Here is a 22,320-nt window from a genome sequence, read left to right as displayed (position 1 = left end):
GGCCCTCCGAGACCCGCCTTCCGCCTTGTCCGCCCCGCCCCCGGGCTGCCCTCAGCGCCGCCCGATTGCAGTTGTGGCCTCACCATAGACGGGTCTTAGCCCAGGCTGAGTGCCGGTCCCGAAGCGGCGCCAAAACAGGAGGCCGTGCGTTCCCCTCGTCCGGGCCATGTCGGGCTGTCACGCTCCGGAGGGAGACTGCGGCTCGCGGCGCAGCGGCGCGCAGGTAGGGGCGGGGCCGCGGCTGCCTGGTTCGCGGGGAGGTGAGGCGCTGGTGGCACGCGGCGGCGGGGCGCGGACCCGCGGGGCCTGGGACCGTGCGGACGCGACCCCCGACAGCCCTGTCGCGGTCCCTGCTCCCGGGGCTGGGCGCCAGACACTTTAACGGGAAAATAACGGAGGAGAGCGCCGGGCATCTTGAGTGCGTTTTGAAGCAATTTTGGGGGCGTACAGGCCAAACAAGGCAACGGAAAGCACTAGAGTGGAAATGAAGCTAAGACTGTTTGCTCTCGAGTTTATTTTCTGCGCCCTTGGCGACCAGCCCGACGTTTGGCAGGCAGTAGGCGCTCTGGAAACGGTGGCCAAATCAGGGTTAGTGCTCCAGTAGGCAGCGCTTTCCCTCTCTGCCTGCCTCAGTTTAGAGTGATTATGCGATGATCGTAGAAGCTTTCTTCCTTGAGCAGAAGTCAAAGGAAAATCCACCCTCGGGCTGCATCTGCTTTTCTTCACTGGGTATACTCACCAACAGTTTTATGGAACACCTACGTGCTCAGGGATACAACAGTGATTAAGACAAATGGCCTGGGGTCTGGAGGAACACTAGACGAATGAACAATTACAATACAGTGTGAGAAGCCCTGCTTAAAAGGCAGGGAAAGCCCCCCCCCCCCCGCCAAAATTAGCCCCTTTATTGCCCCTGTTATTCTTTCTTAGGACTGAAGGTCCCAATTAAAAAGTAATAACACGTGGGAGATTTTATTGCGCAATACTTGTCAATCTCGTGTGAATAGCTAACTCCCCAGATAAGCAAAGACGGCTGTGAGGATGGAATCCTGGTCAGGAAAAATTGGATGGGAAGGGGGAAGACGTTGGATACACGACAGATAGCTAGGCAGGTGTGTGTGGAAAGTGAGGAAAGCAAACAGTGGAATCGTTGCTAATAGCCCATGTGTTAATGCCCCCAGTAAATAACTCCTGGTGAAATATAACCTAAATGAGCATCAAAGAGAGCCTTTATCAAGGGATCTGAAAATAAACGAGAATTCTCAAACCAAATACAGCCGACAGACAGTTGGGTGAGCAGGCACGTTTAGTTCACTCATTGTTGATAAAAAATTTGAGCCAACCTTTCAAAATGGAGAACACTTCAGACTTCTCTTAAAACTAGAACATCTGATGTCATTGGGCTCATATTCCTTCATGGGGTCTAGAGCGAGCTGACCAGTGAGTACTTGTCAGGTTACCACAGCTCCACGACTCACAACAGATTTGTATATGCACTTAAATAAACCACTTCCTGTAAGCTTGGTTCAGTCCATGGGCCACCAGTTTGTAACCTGTTGATACAGGACTTTTCTTAATGTAGATGTGATCTTAATTCAATCAGTGTTTATTTAGCAAAGCAGTGTGGTAGGTATAGCAATATATCAAAAGCACATTCCCTACCCTTCAGAGAGCTATACTTAGCTAGGAAATAAACCAAGACTGCTTCTATTTTTAAATTATACTTTACCTATCACAGTGTCCTATAGGTGTTCACCCTGAATAATAACTATTTGTTCTTTGATATTACGATAACACAAGGTCTTCCAGTACCCTTCCCTCTGTTTTCCTTGACCTCATCAGATCTCCACCCTCCCCTCCACTCTAGCAACCCATTCCCATGGCCATATCCTTCCCTGCCCAACCACTGCTCCTTCACCCCGCACTTTTTTGGTGAAGGATTTTTCTTTTTTACTCATACAGGTCTCTCTGCGTGGCCTCTATCATAAGATCCTCCATCCTGTATTACAAATAATTGCCTTTACTGAAATGCCTCCCACTCAGAACCCCCAAGGGATGGAGGGGTGTCACTCAACTATATACATTTGTGTCTCTACAAATATTATTATGTCCTACTGCAACTTGCTCCTGAGCACCTCATGGCAGCCCCTGAGGAGCTTCCCTTCACATTACCTTAAGTGACTGTCCCAAAACCTCACCATCACACCTCATCCTCTCTTCCAAGCCTGCTTTGAAGATGACTTCCTCCAAAATCACAGAGAAAATGAAGCTATTAGGTGTGAACTTCTTAACTTCAATTTCTTCCTATTCCCACTTACGTTATAATGAATGTAAAGGTTAAAAACAAGACATCTAGAATCTGACGGGCTGTGCAAATCTTGGTTCTGCCAGTTGCCATCCAAGTGGTCTTGGACACATTGATCTTTCTTAGCATAATACAGTTGTTATAAGAATTAAGTTGTGCATACAAAGTCTTTAGTATGTGGTATAAAATAAGTATTCACTAAATGGTAACTATTTTGTTATTAATTATATTATTACATATTTTCCTGCATCTTTCTTCTTCCTCCTGTCTGAAGTAAATACCTCCCTGGTCTAATTCCAGCTGCTCTGTCTTGACAAAGATTGACCTATTAAGTTAGGCTTTTGCTTTCCTATGTCATTAATCTCTCCCCTTCCCTAATTTTATCTTGTAGCATGTAAAGAAAATTCTGTATTAACCAGTTTCTGTTTCCCTATACAGCCTTTCACAGCAACACTCTTGAAAGAGTCCTTAGAATTCTCTGCCTCCAAGTTTTACTCACTTCCTCACCCACTGAGATCTGACTTCTACATCCGGTCTAATGGAAACAACTCTTACTTAAGGTCACGGTTGACCTAATTTACAAATACAGTTGGCCTGGCAAAACCCCAACCCAAGATGAATCCTACTAACTACGGTCTTTGTGCTTGCACTGAGCTGCATTCCTAGAGAAAACTGCACAACTACACTGACTGGCCTCTCTTCATCTTCAACATTTCAGCCTCAGATTGGCACTTAACGCTGCCCAACAGCCATCCTGGGTTTCCCCAGTACTTTACTGTCCCACTCCCCGAGATGACGAGTTTATACCTTTTATTATCTTTTCAAGCCTCCCATACCCTATTCTCACATTGTTACTCAGCAGATGACTTTGTTTATACTTAAGAAAACAGAAGACATTGGATAAGAAGTTACCTTCCTACCACAAAACCTACCGATCTGCCTAAACATGAACCCATCTTCTTGGTTCTCAAGATGGAAGAATCCCAATCCCTCCACTTGTGCTCAGGATCTTCCTCCCCTCTCACATCCAGAAGTTGTTTCTCTCCCTCTTCCTGTCTCTCCTACCATGAATCCATTCCCTCTCAGCAAGACCGTTCTCATCAGCATGACTTCCAAACCGCTGCGTGATGTGGCCCCTGCAAACTCATCTGCACTTTCCTTGTCAGTATCTGCTCTGGCCACCTGGCCTTTGTTCTATTCCTTAAACACGTCAAGCACTGTCTCACTCCAGGGCCTTTACATCTACTGCGTTCCTGGCCTGGAGTGCTTGCTGTTCCCCAACACAAAGCCTTGCATGTGAGGGGTGCCTGGGTGGCTCAGTCGGTTAAGCATCTGCCTTCTGCTCAGGTCATGATCTCTGAGTCCTGGGATTGAGCCCCGCTCAGTGGGGAGTTTGCTTCTCCCTCTCCCTCCATCCCTCCCGCTGCTTCTGTTTGCGCTCTCTCACTCTCTCTCTCAAATAAATAGAACCTTAAAAAAAAAAAAAAAAAAAAGCCTTGTGTGTGCAAACACACTCATCATACACTGGTTTTTTCACACGCTGTAAGCTTTAGATCATCACATGCTCAGAGAGGCTATCCTTAACCACCTTAATCTAGTTAATCTCTGCTATGTTTCTCTAAGTTCCTAGTTTATTTCCTTCTTCCTACTTATTATAATTTATTCTTCTCTTTGCTTTTTCAGGACTACCCTCCAGAATGTAAATTTCTTTAGGGCAGGGACTTTGTCCCTGAATTGCCAGGAAATGCTTGGCATACTCCCACTGTGCTTCGTTAAGACTTAGCTCAGCCATCCCCTCCTCTGTGAAGCTTTTCCCAACCCCTGCGCTCTCCCACCACTAGACCCCCCCACCTCCTACCAGTGGCTTCCTTGGACTGTCTTATGTTATGTATTGCTTTGTCCTTTCGTGACTTCTTTACTAGATTGTGAGCTTCTCAAGAGTAAGGATTTTATCTTACTCATTTTCATTTCTTCAGGGCTTGCAGTAAAAGTTTGCTGAATGAATGAATGAGAAGGCTCTATAATACCAAAGGAGAGGTACATAGAGCCAATGCCGTGGCACAGGATTAGAGGAGGGAGTGATCACTCCCTGCTGGGATCACAAGAGAAGGAATCCCCGGTGAAGTGGGTAGGGAGTGTAGTATAAAGGCCAACAAGCAAGAGTCTGACAGAGTTGGGATAATTGAAAATCCAACATGGGCCATAACCGTACAAAGAAAAAAGATGCGCTTGGTTAGCAAGAAAATATGTCTTAGTTAACTAGTGCTCCATAACAAATACCCCAAAACTTGGGCTTAAAACACAAGCACTTACTGAGGATTAGGAATCCAAGAGCATTTGGCTCAAGGTTCTGGTTCGGGGTTTCTCGTAAGGTGGCAAACAGTCTGCTGGAGCTACTGTCCTCTCAAGGCCTGACTGCAGCTGGAGGGTCCACTTCCAAGCTTGTTCACGTTGTTGTTGGCAGGCCTCCAGTCCTCACTGATTTTTGTCCATACACCTCTTCACCACGTGGCCTTCTGCGTAGGCCGAGTACCCTTACCACGGCAACTGGCTCGCTCCCTCAGACCAAGTGAGCCAAGAGACAGCATGCAAGACAGAGGCTGCAGTGCTTAATAAGCTAATGTCAGAAGTGACCTACTATCACTTCTGCTGTACTGCCGCAGTCTGTTGGTCCCACGGCCCCACCCCGTCCACTGCGAGAAGGACTGCACACCAGGGTGTGACTGCCAGGAGGCAAGGACCATTGAGAGCCATCCCGGAGGCTGACTTCCACAACCAGGTTGAACGGAACTGAGAGATTTATATGAACATAAGCTGAAGTAGAAAATATTTGCAAAGGTAAATTGGGGCAAGAAAGCAGAAGGACTTAAGTAACAGAGCAAGGATGTGGCATTTGAGCATTCTGTGACTGGAGGAATGGGGTCCAGTGATCCAAGTAGTATATTCTTTTCAGCACTAACAGAAGAGTGGAGGGTAAGCTAGAGAGGAAGGAGAGGAAGGAGAAGTTGTAGACGAGGAGACCAAAAAGAAAAAATAACCCAATTCCTCCCCAAATATGAGTCCCTGAAAGAGTTTTTACTCAACTGTTGCAAAATAGAAAAATCCGGATAATGAAAAAGTGAATTTCACAGAATGAATGCATTCACTTTAAAGGACTACCTTTTATTCTGAAATGATCCTACTTTATTTATGCTGAAAAGGCACCTTCTTTTTTGAAGAAGGTGATAATAGATGGTTAAATGTAATAAATGTTATAGCTTGGCAACCTTATGACGGTCTCTAAAATTTAAACAGCAACAACAACAAACTGCTGGTCTATCTAGGGAAGTCTGGGGATCACAGATTCAGGTTAATAGCGTAAAGCAGCCGATATCCAGAAAGGGTCACTGACTTGCCTTGGGGGCACTCAGCTAGTGGAGGGTCAAAGCTGAAGCCAGGCTTCAGGTCTTCTCATTTCTTCTAGTCAGTGCTTAGCTGATGTGAAGAAGAGTTTGTAAGCGTGGTGAAGGCAGAAAGAAGAAATAGGGCTCTGAATGGAGGTGAAGTTGCAAAGAAAACCAGTATGCACAGAGAGGAGAATGAGACAGAGAGAAGCAAAGCCCAGAGATGGAGAAGATGCTGACAACGTGACTGTGCCTGCATCCAGTTCCTGCCTCGGGCCAGTGTCAAGAATTTTGAAAGACTGAAATGAGCAAAAAAAGAGCACTAGGTATCTCAGGGCGCTCTTAGGGCTATTGTGCAGCTCTGTAAACTGTAGAATGCCGCCCATAGTGCAGATGCTCATTGATCAGGGGCGCCTGGGCGGCACAGTCGTTAAGCGTCTGCCTTCGGCTCAGGGCGTGATCCTGGCATTATGGGATCGAGCCCCACATCAGGCTCCTCCGCTATGAGCCTGCTTCTTCCTCTCCCACTCCCCCTGCTTGTGTTCCCTCTCTCGCTGGCTCTGTCTCTGTCAAATAAAGAAATAAAATCTTTAAAAAAAAAAAAAAAGATGCTCATTGATCATAGAAATGCGAGCTGTATTCTGGACATTCAATTTGTTGCTGCTTGGAGGATATTGTCCAGTTTTTCCTTGTTGGTAAATCCAGGATTCCTGATTACTTTATAGGGATGTGTGTTTTGCATGCTTTTTGGACACACTTGTATCATCTTTCTGGTGCTGTCATTAGTTGTTGGGTTAAATAATGTCTTTGACACATTTATTTTTTAGTTGTGTGAGAGTCCCGCAAGAAAACCTCTGTCCGAGCAGTAAGTGTCTCTCTGATGCTTAAATTGAAAGAAAAGGTGGGGGAGGGGATTAGAGTCATTGTTGGCTGTGAGCAGGTATGTCAGTGACAGTAGAGCTGATTTCCTGAAAACAACTGGATTGAAAAATAGGAAAAATAAAGTATCGATTCAACTATTTTTTAGGCTTTAATGTTTTTAATATACACAAAATACTGTTAAATGTTCCTCCCTAACAGTATTGGACCTCTACTGTAAGAAATTGATTGTAATCCATCTTTAGGTATGTCTTTCAACATTCTTACCCTAACTGAAAACCAGACATAACAGTAACAGTCAAGTCATATTATTAACATTCAGGGGAGAAGTAAATGTTAACCTTTTTCCTTCTTGTCTGTTCTTATTGAAATATACGTTCTGATATTGACTTCCTTACCATTCTGAACAATCTAGATGACTGCATTTTACCCAATATATTTGTTAGTTCCCACTGCTCAGTGATTATTTTCCTTGAAATTGTAATTTTGTGGGTATGAACAGTTGAATGAAACTCTATTAACAACAGCTGCCTTATCATTGTTATTCCTGTAGCACGAAGCAGGCTAATTGCTATAATAACTCAGTACTGGAAAAGACAAAAGGAAAAGGGGAGAGACCCGTAATAACAGACCATTTTCTATCATGTTTGCAGCTTGCTATGCAAATTGATGGTTTTAAGGATTGGAAGACTGCAGGAGTCTTCTCATTAGCTGTACTTTAATATATAATTAAAATATCATTTATATCACTAAAAAAGGAAATAGCAAATTACACAGGGCATGGATAATCCTGGCTAGATTTTGTAAGGACAGATATAAGAAAGCCACACAGTGTTATTATTTTTAATTCAAGAATTTTTAGCACATAAGAATGGGAAGGAAGGTAAAACTTCCAGTTATAAAGTAAGTCACAGGGATGGAAAGTACTACATAGGGAATATAGTCAATAATATTGTAATAACATTATATGGTAACAATGGCAACTATATTGTGGTGAGCATTGAATAATACATAGAATTGTCAAATACAGTCTATTGTACACCTAAACTAATATAACACTGAAAAAAAATGGAAGGGAAACTAACATTGACTATGTCACATACTGTCCTGGATGCTTCATCTTCATTATTTTCTCTTTTTAAAAAAAATCTTATTTATCTCATTTTAACCCTCATAATGTTTCATTTTATGGATTAGTAAACTGAAACCCGAAGTCATATAAGCACTTAATGGTGTAATGTAGGTTTGACTTTCTGTCCATTAACTCCTAAGCCTGTGTTGGCTCAGAACTTTAAAAAATTTTAACATTCGCATGTTCTTAATTTCCTATTTTGAAGTCTACTCCATCAAATTATCATTTATAATAAAATACAAATATATGTAAAATATTAACAGTGAATTTTGCGAAACACCATAATTTCCAAAAGCCAATTAAATAGCTGATAATTTGGTCTGTTCAATGATCATCCTCTTTGGACTGAAAGGTGTTTTTCCCCTTTACTCAGTGCCAAGATTTAGCTAAGCAAGCTTCCTTGCTGTGCTTTTGTGCCCAGAGTGTCCATGTTTTGTTCACCCTTACCTGGAGGGTATAGCCCCTTGTCTGGTCTCAAGCGGATGGAGGGATCTTCTATCAGGTACCCCATTTTGAGCACATCCTAGGTCTTATCTCGTGTTTCTAGCGGCTTGCATAGCTATCAAAATTGAAGCTTAAGCTCATCAGAGTTCTGCAAATACCTTCAGGGAAATTATGACTTCAGAGCTTCCCTCCCAGGTAGACTCACCATGGTTTCTTTCATGGCTACTTTGAAACCTTACTTTCTTGCCAGCTCAGCGATTTAATTTGAAATGTTTTAAAAAAAACGTATTTAGCATTTTTAGTTGTTTTCAAGTTAAGAGTTGTATTTCATGGGGCGCCTGGGTGGCGCAGTCGTTAAGCGTCTGCCTCTGACTCAGGGCGTGATCCCGGCGTTCTGGGATCGAGCCCCATGTCAGGCTCTTCCGCTGGGAGCCTGCTTCTTCCTCTCCTACTCCCCCTGCTTGTGTTCCCTCTCTCGCTGGCTGTCTCTCTCTGTCGAATGAATAAATAAAATCTTAAAAAAAAAAAAATGAAAGAGTTGTATTTCATACTGCCAAAAATAGAATTCATTATTATTCCTTTATTATTGTTTTTGTTAATTAAAATTAATTTTAATTTTTAATAATGGGGGAAACAATTTCTTTTTCCTAAAGAAGTAATCATTAGACTTAATAAAAATAAGCTCTTATTTTAACTAGACTTATTGTGCTGATCGTTTCACAATTATCACAAATATCTACTCTTTATGTTATCCACTAATATAATGCCAAATGTCAATTCAATAAAATAAATTCAACTTCAATAAAAATACATAAAGCTCGACATTTATCCCAACATGCATACATTCGTTCACACACACTTTCATCGAAATGGGCCTAGAAAGTATTCATTGTGATTGCTTCTGAGTGAGTCCTTTCCATGTTATTTTCTGGACTTTATATTCCATAGCGAGTAGATACTGCTTTTGTAATAAGAGAAAACAATGTAATCACTGGAAAAAAGATTTTAGAATAAAAATAAAATTGAGCCAACACAGAATATGAACACATGGCTGTCGTATGTATATCATGACTTAACTGAATAAGATGTTTTGTGTGAAGAAATTCGCTGGAGAGACGGAAGCATGTTCCTTTCAGCACTAGGTTCTGTTTTATTTCAGCCATTGTAGTAGACACATGTACCGGGCATTTCCCCGCCTTGTTCTTGCAGCCTATCCCATAGTGTTAGACTAAATGCCCCTATTCAGAATAATTACAGGTTGCCAAATAACATATAGATCCACCTTCTAAAGAGTAAAAACAAAGTATGTTTTGTAATAGTTTTCTCCCTCACGGTATCTTCTCTGTAGTATATTTTCTTAAACTTCCTTACATCGGCATTTTTCTTAAAAGATTTTATTTATCTATTTGAGGGAGAGAGCAGGAGTGGGGGGTGGGCGGAGGGGCAGAGGGAGAGAGAGAAAGAGAGAGAGAGAGAGGAGCAGACTTCCTGCTGAGCAGGGGCAGGGGAGGCCCACCGATGTGGGACTCAATCAATCCAAAGACCCTGGGATCGTGACCTGTGTCAAAGGCAGACGCTTAACCAATTGAGCCACCCGGTGCCGCCTTACATCAGCTTCTTAACAGAGATGTCAGCTAGAAAAGTCACTTGAGGGGCGCCTAGGTAGCGCAGTTGTTAAAGCGTCTGCCTTCGGCTCAGGGCGTGATCCTGGCGTTCCGGGATCGAGCCCCACATCAGGCTCCTCCGCTATGAGCCTGCTTCTTCCTCTCCCACTCCCCCTGCTGTGTTCCCTCTCTCGCTGGCTGTCTCTCTGTCACATAAGTAAATAAAATCTTAAAAAAAAAAAAAAAAGACACTTGATAATATAATGTCAATTGGAAAAATCATTGTCTTCTTTTTAAGGACAAGGAACATCCAAGATACCTGATCCCAGAGCTTTGCAAACAGTTTTACCATTTGGGTTGGGTCACTGGGACTGGAGGAGGAATTAGCTTGAAACATGGGTAAGTTTGGGGCTGGTTTCACTTCTGGGAATTGTCCATATAGATAGCCCATGAAGAGCCTAATATGTGTTATGTCCAAAGGACACCTGGTGCCCAGTTTTATGTGATACTGAAAATATTTAGTTTCTAAATAGAGAAATGAATATTTGCATAACTGAATAATAAGTGTGCAGAAGTTATAGATACAAAAAATACCTAAGGATTTAAGAACCACAATTTCTAATCAGAATAATTTGGTCCTCAGTCTTTGGAGTACCAAAGTTAAATAACATACTGGCAAGTATGTTTATATGGCTGGAATTAGAAAAGGTCCCCTCTAGGTGGACAGGATTTATTTGAAAGGTTCAGATACATATTTTAAAAGTCACTTAAATACAGATGACGAGCCATCAAAAATACTAAAAAATACATTTTATTAAGTCAAAAGACAGGCAATATGCCTTTCTAAATGCATCACGTGTCATCATTCATGGACAGCACCTGCTGGTCTTTGTTGCTCAGAGGACAAAACAAAGAGGCAGTGGCTGAAACAGAAGGAATGAATATTATTTAATTGTTCATGAGATTTATTCAGCATCTTTCCTCTAAGAAGATGAAGTAGTACAGAACCTACTAAATGAAGATACGGGTTGTGGAATCTCATTTTTCCAGTGTTTCTGGAAGAGGATGAATTTTTTTTCTCCTGAAATGTTTTAGGAATAGTATTGTCTGGAGTCTGAATGTTAAACTGAGTAATATGTTTTATTTCTTTATCCTAATTCACTTTCTTTAACAAAATTGAGTTACTGTAACACTCATATAATATAGGAGGCTGCATTTCCTAGAAAGGAATGGAACATAAAATGTAATCAGAACATCTAGAACAAAAGGGGTTTTTCAGCATACCACAAGATGATGCCAGTGAAATTTCACCTGCTTCAATTACCAAGTAACTCACGGAATATTAATTGAACTGTAGGCAACACTGGTAGGGGCTTAACTGTGTAGGGATGAGCTCTGTTTGGGTCATGTTCCTCGTGGGACATCGTACATTCTCTGTGCCTCCTCTCGCACCATCACCCTGTGCACCTGTGTCAGTTCAGCACTTTGCAGGTTTTCAGGTGATTTTGCCAAAACTTCCAAGTTGGCCTGTTCAGAGCAAAGCCCTAATTTTGTTTTTGTTTATCCACTTAGTGAGTTCCCAGTAATTTGGTTTCTCAGCTGTATTTATGATAGATCATACTCTAAACATTGCCTTTAGTTAACTGCTTTTTATTCACATATGCAGAAAGTTTATGTATGGACAAAATAGAGCTTTCTACCCGACTGAGTTACAATAACGTTTTTCTAAGTGGCTCTTTTAAAAAACGGCCACATTTTTTATCATAAAGACATAAAAGACTGTGTTCTTTCTAGAAGAATTTTGTTAACCCATGCACTGAAATTGTGGGTGGTCACTCTAAAACACTCACTGGCACCTTTTAAAATTAAATGGTTTTTACAGCACTACAGTCAATATATTGGGACATTGCATCATAAGCATAAAATGCTTTGCCCTTAGTTAGATTCTTAATGGGTGAGGAGCTCCTCCTGGAGGTCATGGGTGGAAACAACCACAATTTTATGGCATTGTTTGAAATCTTACTGAATTTGTGCTTTACAAAGTAAGATGGGTAATCTGTAATAAAACATCCATTTTTCCCCCAATATTTAAATGACTTCATAAACCCCCATCACTAACTTTATCCACTGTTATTTTCATGTTGTTAGTGAAACTTTGCTTTTCTTTGTCTGAAGCTTAAAGCAAATAAATGTGGAATGAAGGATAAACCCAATAGATTGTGTTTGGAAGTATAAAATTATTTACTGATTCCAAGGGTTGGCCGATACCATTCTAGATTATGCTACTTGTGTGTAGTCCCAAAAGATGTATATAAAAGACAGCTTAAGATTCGTATGAGCGTTAAATCAGAAGGAGGAAATGGAAGACCAAGAAAATGACAGTAATCGTAAGCAATTCCAGGGTGCGCAGCAGCCACTGTGTTTAGGCTTGGTCACGGTCATTCACATTTAGCATTTCCTGTTTCCATGGTATGACACTGTCATGTGTCAGAGACACTAATCCTGTGGCATGCTATTAGAATTAAAATTAAGCAGCCCATACTGTAGACAAGATAACTGAGGTGTTTAGTAAGATTTAAATTTTTTAAAATAACTGGACAGTAAATAAAAATGGAAGCAACTGAACACAGATATATTATGAACTCTTGAGTTTTGTCCCCCCCCTTACCAAATAGTGAAAGAGCAGGGAGTATGGAGAAATAAATCCCAAACTTAATGCCTTCAAATTCAAAATGCTTTTTGTTTGCAGCTTACAGCACCAAGTAAAGACTTCACTTTTAGTCTTTGGCATGTTTCCCTCCTAAAATAGAGGCCCTAGCATCTTCTGATTTTTATCCAGATAGTTTCTTCTTTGTAGGTGTAAATATATTTTTTCCATAACCTATTTAGCTAATCTTTTAATTACCCAAAGTTGATCGGTCTAAACTGATAACTGTTTTCAGAAAGGCAGCAATAAAAACAGAGTTAGGTGACCACATCATTTGAATAAACAGAATACCCTGGATTTTTCCACTTTGTAGACAGATTTTATTTACCAACAGGCTTTTTTTTTTTTTTCACTTTATTTGGGTCTGTTCCCAGGATTGCATAAATTTCTCCCCACACAAGATGACTTACCCTACAAGTCCACTGACTTCCTACCACACATGATTCTCGACTGCTTCCATGTTACCCAGGGACAAAAGATTTGGATGCCTGGTATTTGCAAAGTGCCCTTTTTAACAGTATAATCCCTACCAATTCCACTGATTCCAGAGGAATGCCACTTCGTGTTTTCTTATGCAACAAAGCCGTAAAGCGAGCTACAGTCGTGAAAACAAATGATTGAATATAGCTTGCTGTGCTTTGGATTTCTCGCCCGTTTTCAAGCATTTATTCTGTAGACCTTAGTTTACAAGTGGACCCTTCAAGGAATTTTCATTTTTGTCAGTTACAAGTCTATAGGTTTATTAACAGCCCCAACTGGATTGATAGCTTGATTCAATATAGGGCATCATCCTTATCTTCACTAGGAAACAGTTAATATTTAGTGTCCCTCTGTCTGTGGCTCGGTGGCAGGCATGCAGGTGCTGGGATCTCCTTCATTTGCGTGCATGTGGCAGCTCTTTAATACCCTCTGGCAGCAAATGAAACTGATAAAGGAGCCAGAGGCCAGAGAGAATTTAGAGAAGATTTTCAAATTAATTTCTTTTTTTTTTTAATAATAATTTTTATTATATTATGTTAGTCACCATACAGTACATCCCCGGTTTTCGATGTAAGGCTCGATGATTCATTAGTTGTGTATAACACCCAGTGCACCATGCACTAATTTCTAAATCAAATTTGGAATTTCTGATAAGTGTTATATTCTCCCCTAGCATAACATTCTGTAACAGAAAGATCTCCAGATGTAAGCATGCCTTTTCCATTTTTAACTTTCCACTGTTGTTTTAGCTTTATTACCAAGTATCTTCATAAGAAAGATGTGCTTTTCAAATAGGAAGCGTATATTCCACCCAAAAAGTAGCTGTGTTAATGCTGTTAATTTAATAAACTGTCCAGCAGGGGTCCCCGAACTTCATGTTTTATAAGAGCATTTCAAGCAATAAAATGAAACTTGATCCCTTGTAAGACAGAGATCTACTCCTCATGAGCATATTTTCTTCTGATTGGATTTTATAATAACTATTCCATGTATAATAAGATAAATTGCTTACTCGTGCTTATAGATGCTAAAGACTTGTGTTTTCAGAGTTGTATTTCCCCTAACCAGATAATTCTGATTACCATTGATTTTTGCACTCTAAAAAGAAATAAAGAAATATATAGGAAAACTATCAACATTTTACTGTGTCACCGGCATTAGAAAGACATTACGATAATTTGGTATTCTTTCTATACAGCATAAACCATTAATCAAATCAAACAGCTTTCTGTGTGATTTGATTTGTAAAGAATATTGGTGATTGAACTGCAAGAATACACTTGTCTTTGGTCCAAAGCAGAACAGTAGAGTTTAATAAATGCCAATTTCTATATTTTGTGTTACCAGCAATGAAATCTACATTGCCCCTTCAGGAGTGCAGAAGGAACGGATTCAGGTATGTTAAAGGGATCCTTTTTAACACTAAATGCCTTCTCTTCTCTACTTGATTATTGTTTTGTGAAATGGAATTAATTTTAAAAGAAGTTTTGAGGGGGTATTATTGTTATAATTTAAATAATCAATAAACATTTGTTAAGTAACTATTAACCATTTTGTTAAGGTGATTAAGTAATCTCCATGCAACTAATATGTTTTGAATTCTCCTTCGACCTCTAGAGGGCACAAGCGAATAGCACAGTCCTTACAAAGTGATTATAATTTTGCAGCATTCTGGCATCATCTTTATCAGGCTAGTAGGGTAATCGCGTTGATAGTCTCCAATGGACCAAACTGGCTCACATTTAACCATAGCAAAGCTATTCCAATCTAAAGTTACAAAACTTTATTTCAAATTGTTGAGAAGTCTCATTCCATATTAATGCTTAGAAGACTCAAAATCTAGTTAAAACAAACATATAACACTTAACTTCTAGCTAAAGCATAATGCTTCATTAATAAAACATTTAGATTGTAGTTTGGAATAAACCCTGGCGAGTGAAAGTCACAAGTCGGAAATATGCATGCACTACTAGGAAAAATCTGCGCATCTGCTTACCTGCTTGAGCTTTAAAATAATATACGTTATTGAGGTGAACATAGTTCCGAGTACCAGTGAGGTTTCTCAAGAGATTAGAAATTCTACTATTTTTCCTCATATCATGAAATATGAGAAACTGTAGCACCCATCAAGAAGTGATTTCTTTGTATAGCTTCTCTGAAATATAGTTGTGAAATTGCAGGGAAAATCTAAGAAGATACGTTAATGAAGTAACAGAAATATCATTACATACATATGAAATTTTCCATATCAATTGTTTCTTCAAATTCTGAAGGAAGAATTTTAACTCTCAAGAATATTTTTATCAGTAGAAACATTTTTTAAAATATTTTATTTATTTATTTGTTTGACAGAGAGACAGCCAGTGAGAGAGGGAACACAAGCAGGGGGGAGTGGGAGAGGAAGAAGCAGGCTCCCAGCAGAGCAGGGAGCCCGATGCAGGGCTTGATCCCAGGACTCTGGGATCCCCCCCCTTAGCCAAAGGCAGACGCTTAAAGACTGAGCCACCCAGGCGCCCCAGTAGAAACATTTTTTCTCAAAATAGCTTAAACATTTTCAAAGAGAAGCTATATATGGATATGTAAATTGAATTAAATATGCGTGCATAGATATATTAGCACACACAAGAGAGGGAACACTTGTAACTGACACTATATAAGCCTTTTTTTCCTTTTCCCCACCTCTGAAAACAGCCTGAAGACATGTTTGTTTGTGACATCAATGAACAGGACATAAGTGGACCTCCGCCATGTAAGAATCTTAAAAAAAGCCAGTGTACTCCTCTTTTCATGAATGCTTACACAATGAGAGGTGAGCAGAAAATGGATTGAATATAAAGAATATTTGCTACAGAGTAGATTCCCTAAATAATTGTAATTATTGTTATAGTTAACATTTCTAGAATACCTAGTATGTGTAAGAACTTTATGTTTGGGCGCCTGGGTGGCTCAGTTGGTTAAGTGTCTGCCTTCAACTCAGGTCATGATCCCAGGGATCGAGCCCCCACGTTGGGCTCCTTGCTCAGCGCGTGCTCTCTCTCTCTCTCAAGTGAATAAAAATTCTTTTTAAAAAATGTACTGTACAATAAAAGTAGGAGTCTTATTTTAATTCCCAGAATTTGTAGTAGAAAATCAGTCTGGAAAGGTTGAACTAGAGGACAGGGTGAAAATAGAAAATTATAACTGGCTCAACCATAGCAATAAAGTCATTAGAACCATGCTTTAATGCAGCCACTGAATGAAATCAGGATTGAGTCTGTGCTCATGCTATGTTCTATTGCTGGACTTTGTCAGCTGCTCCTGAGAGGGTAAAACCTCAGGAACAGAGTCTAACAGCATGAAGCCCCTTTCCCAGCAAAAAGCTAAATAAACTTCCAATTCTAAAAATAGCCATTACTGAATTTTATAGCATACAAATCCTGTTTAGGTAAATCCATTACAATTATACCTTAAAATCCTTACCGCCCCTTATGCTACCAAGACATGGCCTGCACTATGAAGCCTAACTCGATGATTATGGGTCACACTGACCCTGAGGTCAAATCCAAGTGCTTCCGCTGCTATCTGTGACCATAGACAAGGTATTTCACATCTCCAAGCGCCCACTTCCTTGACCATCAAGTCGGGGAGATAGAATTTACGTCTCCGGTGGTCGTGATGACTCAAGAAGCAGGAGGTAACATAAAGGGGACTTGTCCAGTGCCTGGCACAGAGGAACCCCTAGTTAAATGGTACCATTTTGGCTATGATCTCCATGATCATTACAGCTGTACTTCAGACCATCCAAAATTATTTTTTGAACGCGTGTAAAGTATTGTGCATTGTCCTGATGAGGATAAAACTTAAATGCCTTTTGCTTTCTAGCTCCTCTATTACTATTTCTCTCTTCCTCCCTCCTTACCCTCCTGTCTACTGCTAACTTATGATTCCATGCCAAGAAAAACAAGTACAAGTTAAAAATCATATACAAATAAATGTATGTGTTATATATATACATATATATATTTTTTTTTTTCTTTAAAAGGTAACATTTCGTTTTCACTGGCATATGACTTTTTTCTTCCTCCTCCAGGAGCAGGTGCAGTGATTCATACCCACTCAAAAGCTGCTGTCATGGCCACCCTTCTCTTTCCAGGACGAGAGTTTAAAATTACCCATCAAGAGATGATCAAAGGAATAAGGAAATGTACTTCGGGAGGGTATTATAGGTATTTTTTTCTATTTTTGCTTAAGTAATTTGAAAATTATTTTTCTGTCTCTTGATAAAGAGGCTACTGATCTTTTTATGCCTTTAATGAGATGTTATGGGATCTATGTTACATAATAGCCCACTTACTATTATACTATCATACAGATCTCTTCTCAGTGACACAAATCAGATGCCTCCCCTCCTCCTCCCCTACCCCAACCTTGGTAAATTATTAGCAACATGAATAATGAAACATTTGTCATAGTAAAGTGAAAAATCCTTGGCTGAGCTTTCTATAGAGATGGAAAGATTATGTTCCGTATAGAATCACCCAGAGAGCAAGATCCCCTCACCTTCACTTGGTCTCCAGGAATCTTCAGCCCTTACTGAAGTTTCTACTTCATCTTGATTTAATTTAGTCTTTCTAGAACATTTTCATATTTATAAAAGTTGTACAATTATTTCAGTTAAGTAGATCTCTGTGTTTTTATAATTTTTCAGTATGGAAAGTGGCATAGATGGTATAGAACCTTCTAGATAAAATCAAATAAATCCACCAGCCCACCAAAATGTAGTGATTATTTGCCAATCTAGAATACAGGGACGGGAAGAAACGTGTTCTCAGTGCTCGGGTACAAGCTAAGCATTTCATTTGAATGTAATCGCATTCTTATTTCTGAGCTTATTAATTTGCTAAAGGCCCTGATTCTGCCTTATCTTGCTTAGAGAAAACGGGTGCCAGTTTTTCTAAAGTGCTCTGACAGCAGTATCTTATTGTTACTTCACGTCATAGAATGTCCAAGTTTACACTAGTGGGCAGAGAACTTACGATGATTTGATTTTAGTTAATATTTATTGTATGCCTACAGCATTCCTTAGCACCGTGGAATACCTACTGACCAAAGTTAAATGTTTAAATTATGAAAGTGCACATTCTAAAGAAAGTCTAGCCCCACATTGCCCTTTCCATTCTGGGTCTCGAAGGAGAGGCATTGTGTGTGCTATTAATTTCCTCGGCATTTGATTGCTTTGGTGAAGAAATAAAATAGGTCGGAAGGAGGGGCGAAAGGGTGGTTGGAGGAAGGCACAGAGTTCCACAGCCTTTGGAATCCTGTGGGGAAAGAATGTCATGAATGAAAAGATGCCGTCTCTTATGCACCATAACATACACATTTCATATATTAAATGTTTTAGAACTTAAAGAACACAAAATTTTTTGCAATGCCCTTTGCAATTCTATTTGAGCCTGGCTGGGAAATCAGTAACAGGGCCATTATCACCATTCAGGGGACAGAGAAATGTCTTTTTTTTTTTAAGTCCATCTTGAAAAACAAAAACTTTCAAATGTATACCTAATTCTCCTCAGGGAAGGTTCCCATATGTGAGTGTAATTGTCCTCTCTTCTGGCAGCAACACGCCTGTGGTAGAGTGAAAAGAACACTGTTTAATGATCAGAGGACCATCCTGTCTCATTTGACTCAGAAGGATTAGTGTTCTGTCTGTAAAGTGGGTGGTTTGGATTGAGTTTCAGGTCTTATTTTGCTATGATATCATTTTACCCCAAAAAAGATGTCTAACTATTTGGTATAGGCTCGAGGAAGATATATGTTTGTGATTCTCTTGGCCAATATTAGGAAAGATCTGAGATTAGCAGTTCAGTCCTTCCATATTTAAGAGTATTTTTTAAGTACGTCTATTTTACTTAAATGAAATAATAAACATCTCCATACATGACAGCTACTTATCCTATGCCTGTCCTAAAGTTGCAACTTTTGATAAACGTATACCTAGAACTTTTTTATTGTTGTTAAGTTTGGCCATTACAGAGGTAGTGAAAAAGCAGATATTACATTAACAAGGCAAGAGAAATTCACGTAAAAGGGAAAATATGTCCCAGTTCGACTGGATATAAAGAACCTCCGAGATAGACTTAATTTTACCAGTAACTAAGTTACTCGCTTAAATAGTATTACACGAACAGAAAGGAAACACACAGGCCGATTTTATCACATGTATTTCCTGAAAACAAAATGGAAGCAAAAGAAGTTCTAATCCCACAGACTTGAGAGTGTTCTGAAAATATTATCACACCGTTAAAGAGTTATTTCCAGAAGGTTCTTGCTATCCTGGTACACAAACCACACCTGTATTTGCCTGAGACACTTTGGGGTCTTGCAGAGATAAAAGAAAAGGATTTTGTATCTTTGGAAAACTAATACTTAATAAGTAGTTAAATTGTTAATCCTTTCTATGCTTCTGGTTATCCGATCTATCATTTCCCATCTCCTGTTGAAAATGTTATGATTGTCTCTGCTTCAAGGAAATACTTGTATGATCTTGATCATTTCTTTGTTAGGTTTTGGTATCCTGTACAAATGTCTGCCACTTATACTTAGAATAATACCTGCCAAATTCCCAAGGCGTCTTTTGATACAGCTGTTTATGCAAGATATACGGAATAACATGCAACATCTTGTCCAAAATTTGGAGTGCTTTCAGATACAAAGAGAATGTTTAACTGGTTATGTGAAAAAAAATTACAAACTTTACATATGAATACCTTTTTGTTTTAATGGGGAAAAAATGGCTTGTTTTGTCCGATAGGTATGATGATATGTTAGTGGTACCCATTATTGAGAACACACCCGAGGAGAAAGACCTCAAAGAACGAATGGCTCGTGTGATAAATGAATACCCAGACTCCTGTGCGGTCCTAGTCAGGCGTCATGGCGTGTATGTCTGGGGAGAAACCTGGGAGAAGGCTAAAACCATGTAAGTATCAATCACAGGACATTTGGGACAAGTCACCACACTCTAAATGTGAAAGGGAATAGAGTATGTTTTATGATTGGAAAGAAAGTGTGAGTGTGTGTGTGTGTGTGTGTGTGTGTGTGTTATTGGTCGAATTGATTTAAATTTAAGTAGCTTACTATTTCTAGATATTTCATTTGTATTATGTATTCATTTGTTAAGAAGTATTTATTGGACAAGCTATTATTTGGCAAGGCACTATGCACTTGACAAAGAAGGAAACACAGATCTCATTCTCCAAGTTTAAGGCTAGATGGAAGAATAAAGCTAACCCAAGTTATATAATGATTTGCTACACTGATTTCAAAAAGTGACACATGGTAAAAAACTTAAATTTATGTAAGTAGTACATTTTAAACTCCCTTTATTTCCTGAGAAGCATGTAATATGATTGCATGATTCAATAGGATTCCTTTCTATGTTTTAATAATGCTGGGGGCAAAATGAGAAAAATTTGGCCTGGAATTGAGAAAAAAAAACTGCACGAGGATTGGGGTTGGCTTGATGGAGAGGAGAAATGTGATTGGTAGGATTGGGGAACTCTGTTTCACTAAGACCTTCAGATCTTTGCTTTTTCTTTTATAGGTGTGAGTGTTACGACTATTTGTTTGATATTGCTGTGTCAATGAAGAAAGTCGGGCTGGATCCTACGCAGCTTCCAGTTGGAGAAAATGGAATCATATAAGCCAAGTGAAAGTTTAATGATATGCACAAAGTTTATCTTAATTATGACTCAAATGAAACTCGGCTATTCTTTTTAATGAAGTGAACATTTCCGTGATACTGTTAATTTGTCACTGAGTACTGACAATGACCACCCTGAATCTCTTCTGACACTGGACGATATTTGCTTATATTCTTGTAATTTTAAATGACAATGCAATGGAATAAAATACTTCATAATGAATGTTTTTTTTCCCATTTACTTCTAAATCCTTAACAGCAAAATATTCTTCTTTAAATTAATTCCTTTTTTACGTACACTCCCAGAGAATTCCTCTTATTCTTTAAAGTTACTGATAATGTAGACTTCATGAGAAAATTTCCATTCGTTATGAAATGAGCATTTTCTTATTTTAGTATTGGCATCGTAACATTTGTATGAAAAGTTAAAGCCAAATGTATCTCTCAATATTGATGTCAAAGCAATTTATAGATTTCCCCTACATGCTGTAGTGCTTCTCTGTGATAAAACGTAAGGCACTCATTTTATATCGGAATCGACTGTGAAGTTCCCATTAACGCCCACTCTCCTGGCCAAAGCCTGACCAAACCAGTGACATAATCAGAAAGTGCTTTCTTTAGGGTAGCCAAAAGCAACATCACCTTATCATAAAGGTTTCCCTTGGTGAAAACTTTTTTCAGTTGAGGGAGAAAAATCCCTAACGCACCGTCTCCACAGTCTGAATCTCATACACCCCCTCTCAGTTTCCCGTCCTCTACCCTTTGAGTTCACTTACCCCAGTTCTTTCAGTCCAGCCCCTGGATCATACCCTTTGTCATTATCCAGGACCCCATTCCTGTCCTTGCTGCCTCCCTTACGAAGCCTAGATGGCAGCCCCCTATGTGCACCACTTCACGGCAAACATCCTAACCCCCTTGTACCGCGCTCCCTCCATCACACTCACCCGGACAGCTCTCAGTCCTCATGAAGCCGCTCACTTGGCACTTGCACCCACGCAGCAAGGCCTGATGGGGAAAAATTACACAACTCTGTTGACTGATTTCACTTCAGATTTAGGACCACAAATCTCAGGTGGGCACTTGATCCTGCCAAACAAACTTCCTAAAATTCCTTAGTAAATTCATTTTCCCAACCTCGTGACTGTTTCTCCTCACCCTTGTCTTTCATCAGGTCAACATTCTCCCCGCCACCAGAGGACAACCTCTCATACTTGAGGAGGTAAAATCGATTCATTCCAAAGAGAACTAAGTAACCTTTCCAGCTCATGTTTCCATCAGCCTTCCTGCTTACAGCCTTCTTTGCCACTTTCCTGGTACAGAGTTGGTTCTAAGGCCAATTCTTCCACTTATGCCTTGAACACAATGCCCTCTGACCTTCTCAAGGGCTTCGCTTCTGCAAGGATCCCCGCACGTATGCCATTTTTCTCTTGTATCGGCAATTTTTTACCCTCGTCACTGGATCTTTTCTATTGGTATAAAAATATACTAAAATATCATCTATCTTAAAACACACACACATGCACACACACACACACACACACACACACAATTTGCCTTCAACCTTCAGCTCATCCAGCACCTTCACAGCAAAAATTTTTTAAAGAGTTGTCCACTTTTCGGTCAACTGTTCTCTCACTTGTTCCTTGACCCACTCCCTCCAGTTAGGCCACACCACTCCACTGAAACAGATTTGCCAAGAGTAACA

At 39.9% G+C, this 22,320-nt stretch overlaps 1 protein-coding gene across 1 annotated transcript; it reads left to right on the top strand.

The window, feature by feature from the left end:
• The first annotated feature begins 31 nt into the window (after window positions 1–31).
• Window positions 32–20,838, top strand: APIP (APAF1 interacting protein). Its single transcript, XM_026512130.4, has 7 exons — window positions 32–223; window positions 10,046–10,146; window positions 14,282–14,330; window positions 15,626–15,743; window positions 17,004–17,139; window positions 19,725–19,892; window positions 20,517–20,838. The coding sequence occupies exons 1-7, from the start codon at window positions 167–169 to the stop codon at window positions 20,614–20,616; spliced, it is 729 nt and encodes a 242-aa protein (XP_026367915.2). The 5' UTR covers window positions 32–166; the 3' UTR covers window positions 20,617–20,838.
• The last annotated feature ends 1,482 nt before the right edge of the window (window positions 20,839–22,320 follow it).

The sequence above is a fragment of the Ursus arctos genome, unplaced genomic scaffold (assembly GCF_023065955.2).
Source record: "Ursus arctos isolate Adak ecotype North America unplaced genomic scaffold, UrsArc2.0 scaffold_23, whole genome shotgun sequence".
Classification (NCBI taxonomy): Eukaryota; Metazoa; Chordata; class Mammalia; order Carnivora; family Ursidae; genus Ursus; species Ursus arctos.
The sequence above is the reverse complement of the archived record's forward strand: the minus strand, read 5'-3'. Positions and strand labels throughout refer to the sequence as shown.

What these genes read in the sequence shown, in the direction of transcription:
- APIP (XM_026512130.4), top strand. Translation starts at nt 167, where the DNA reads ATGTCGGGCTGTCACGCTCCGGAGGGAGACTGCGGCTCGCGGCGCAGC. An exon ending in GGAATTAGCTTGAAACATGG is followed by an intron (nt 10,147 to 14,281) that starts GTAAGTTTGGGG and finishes TTGTGTTACCAG; the next exon opens with CAATGAAATCTACATTGCCC. An exon ending in GAATGCTTACACAATGAGAG is followed by an intron (nt 15,744 to 17,003) that starts GTGAGCAGAAAA and finishes TTCCTCCTCCAG; the next exon opens with GAGCAGGTGCAGTGATTCAT.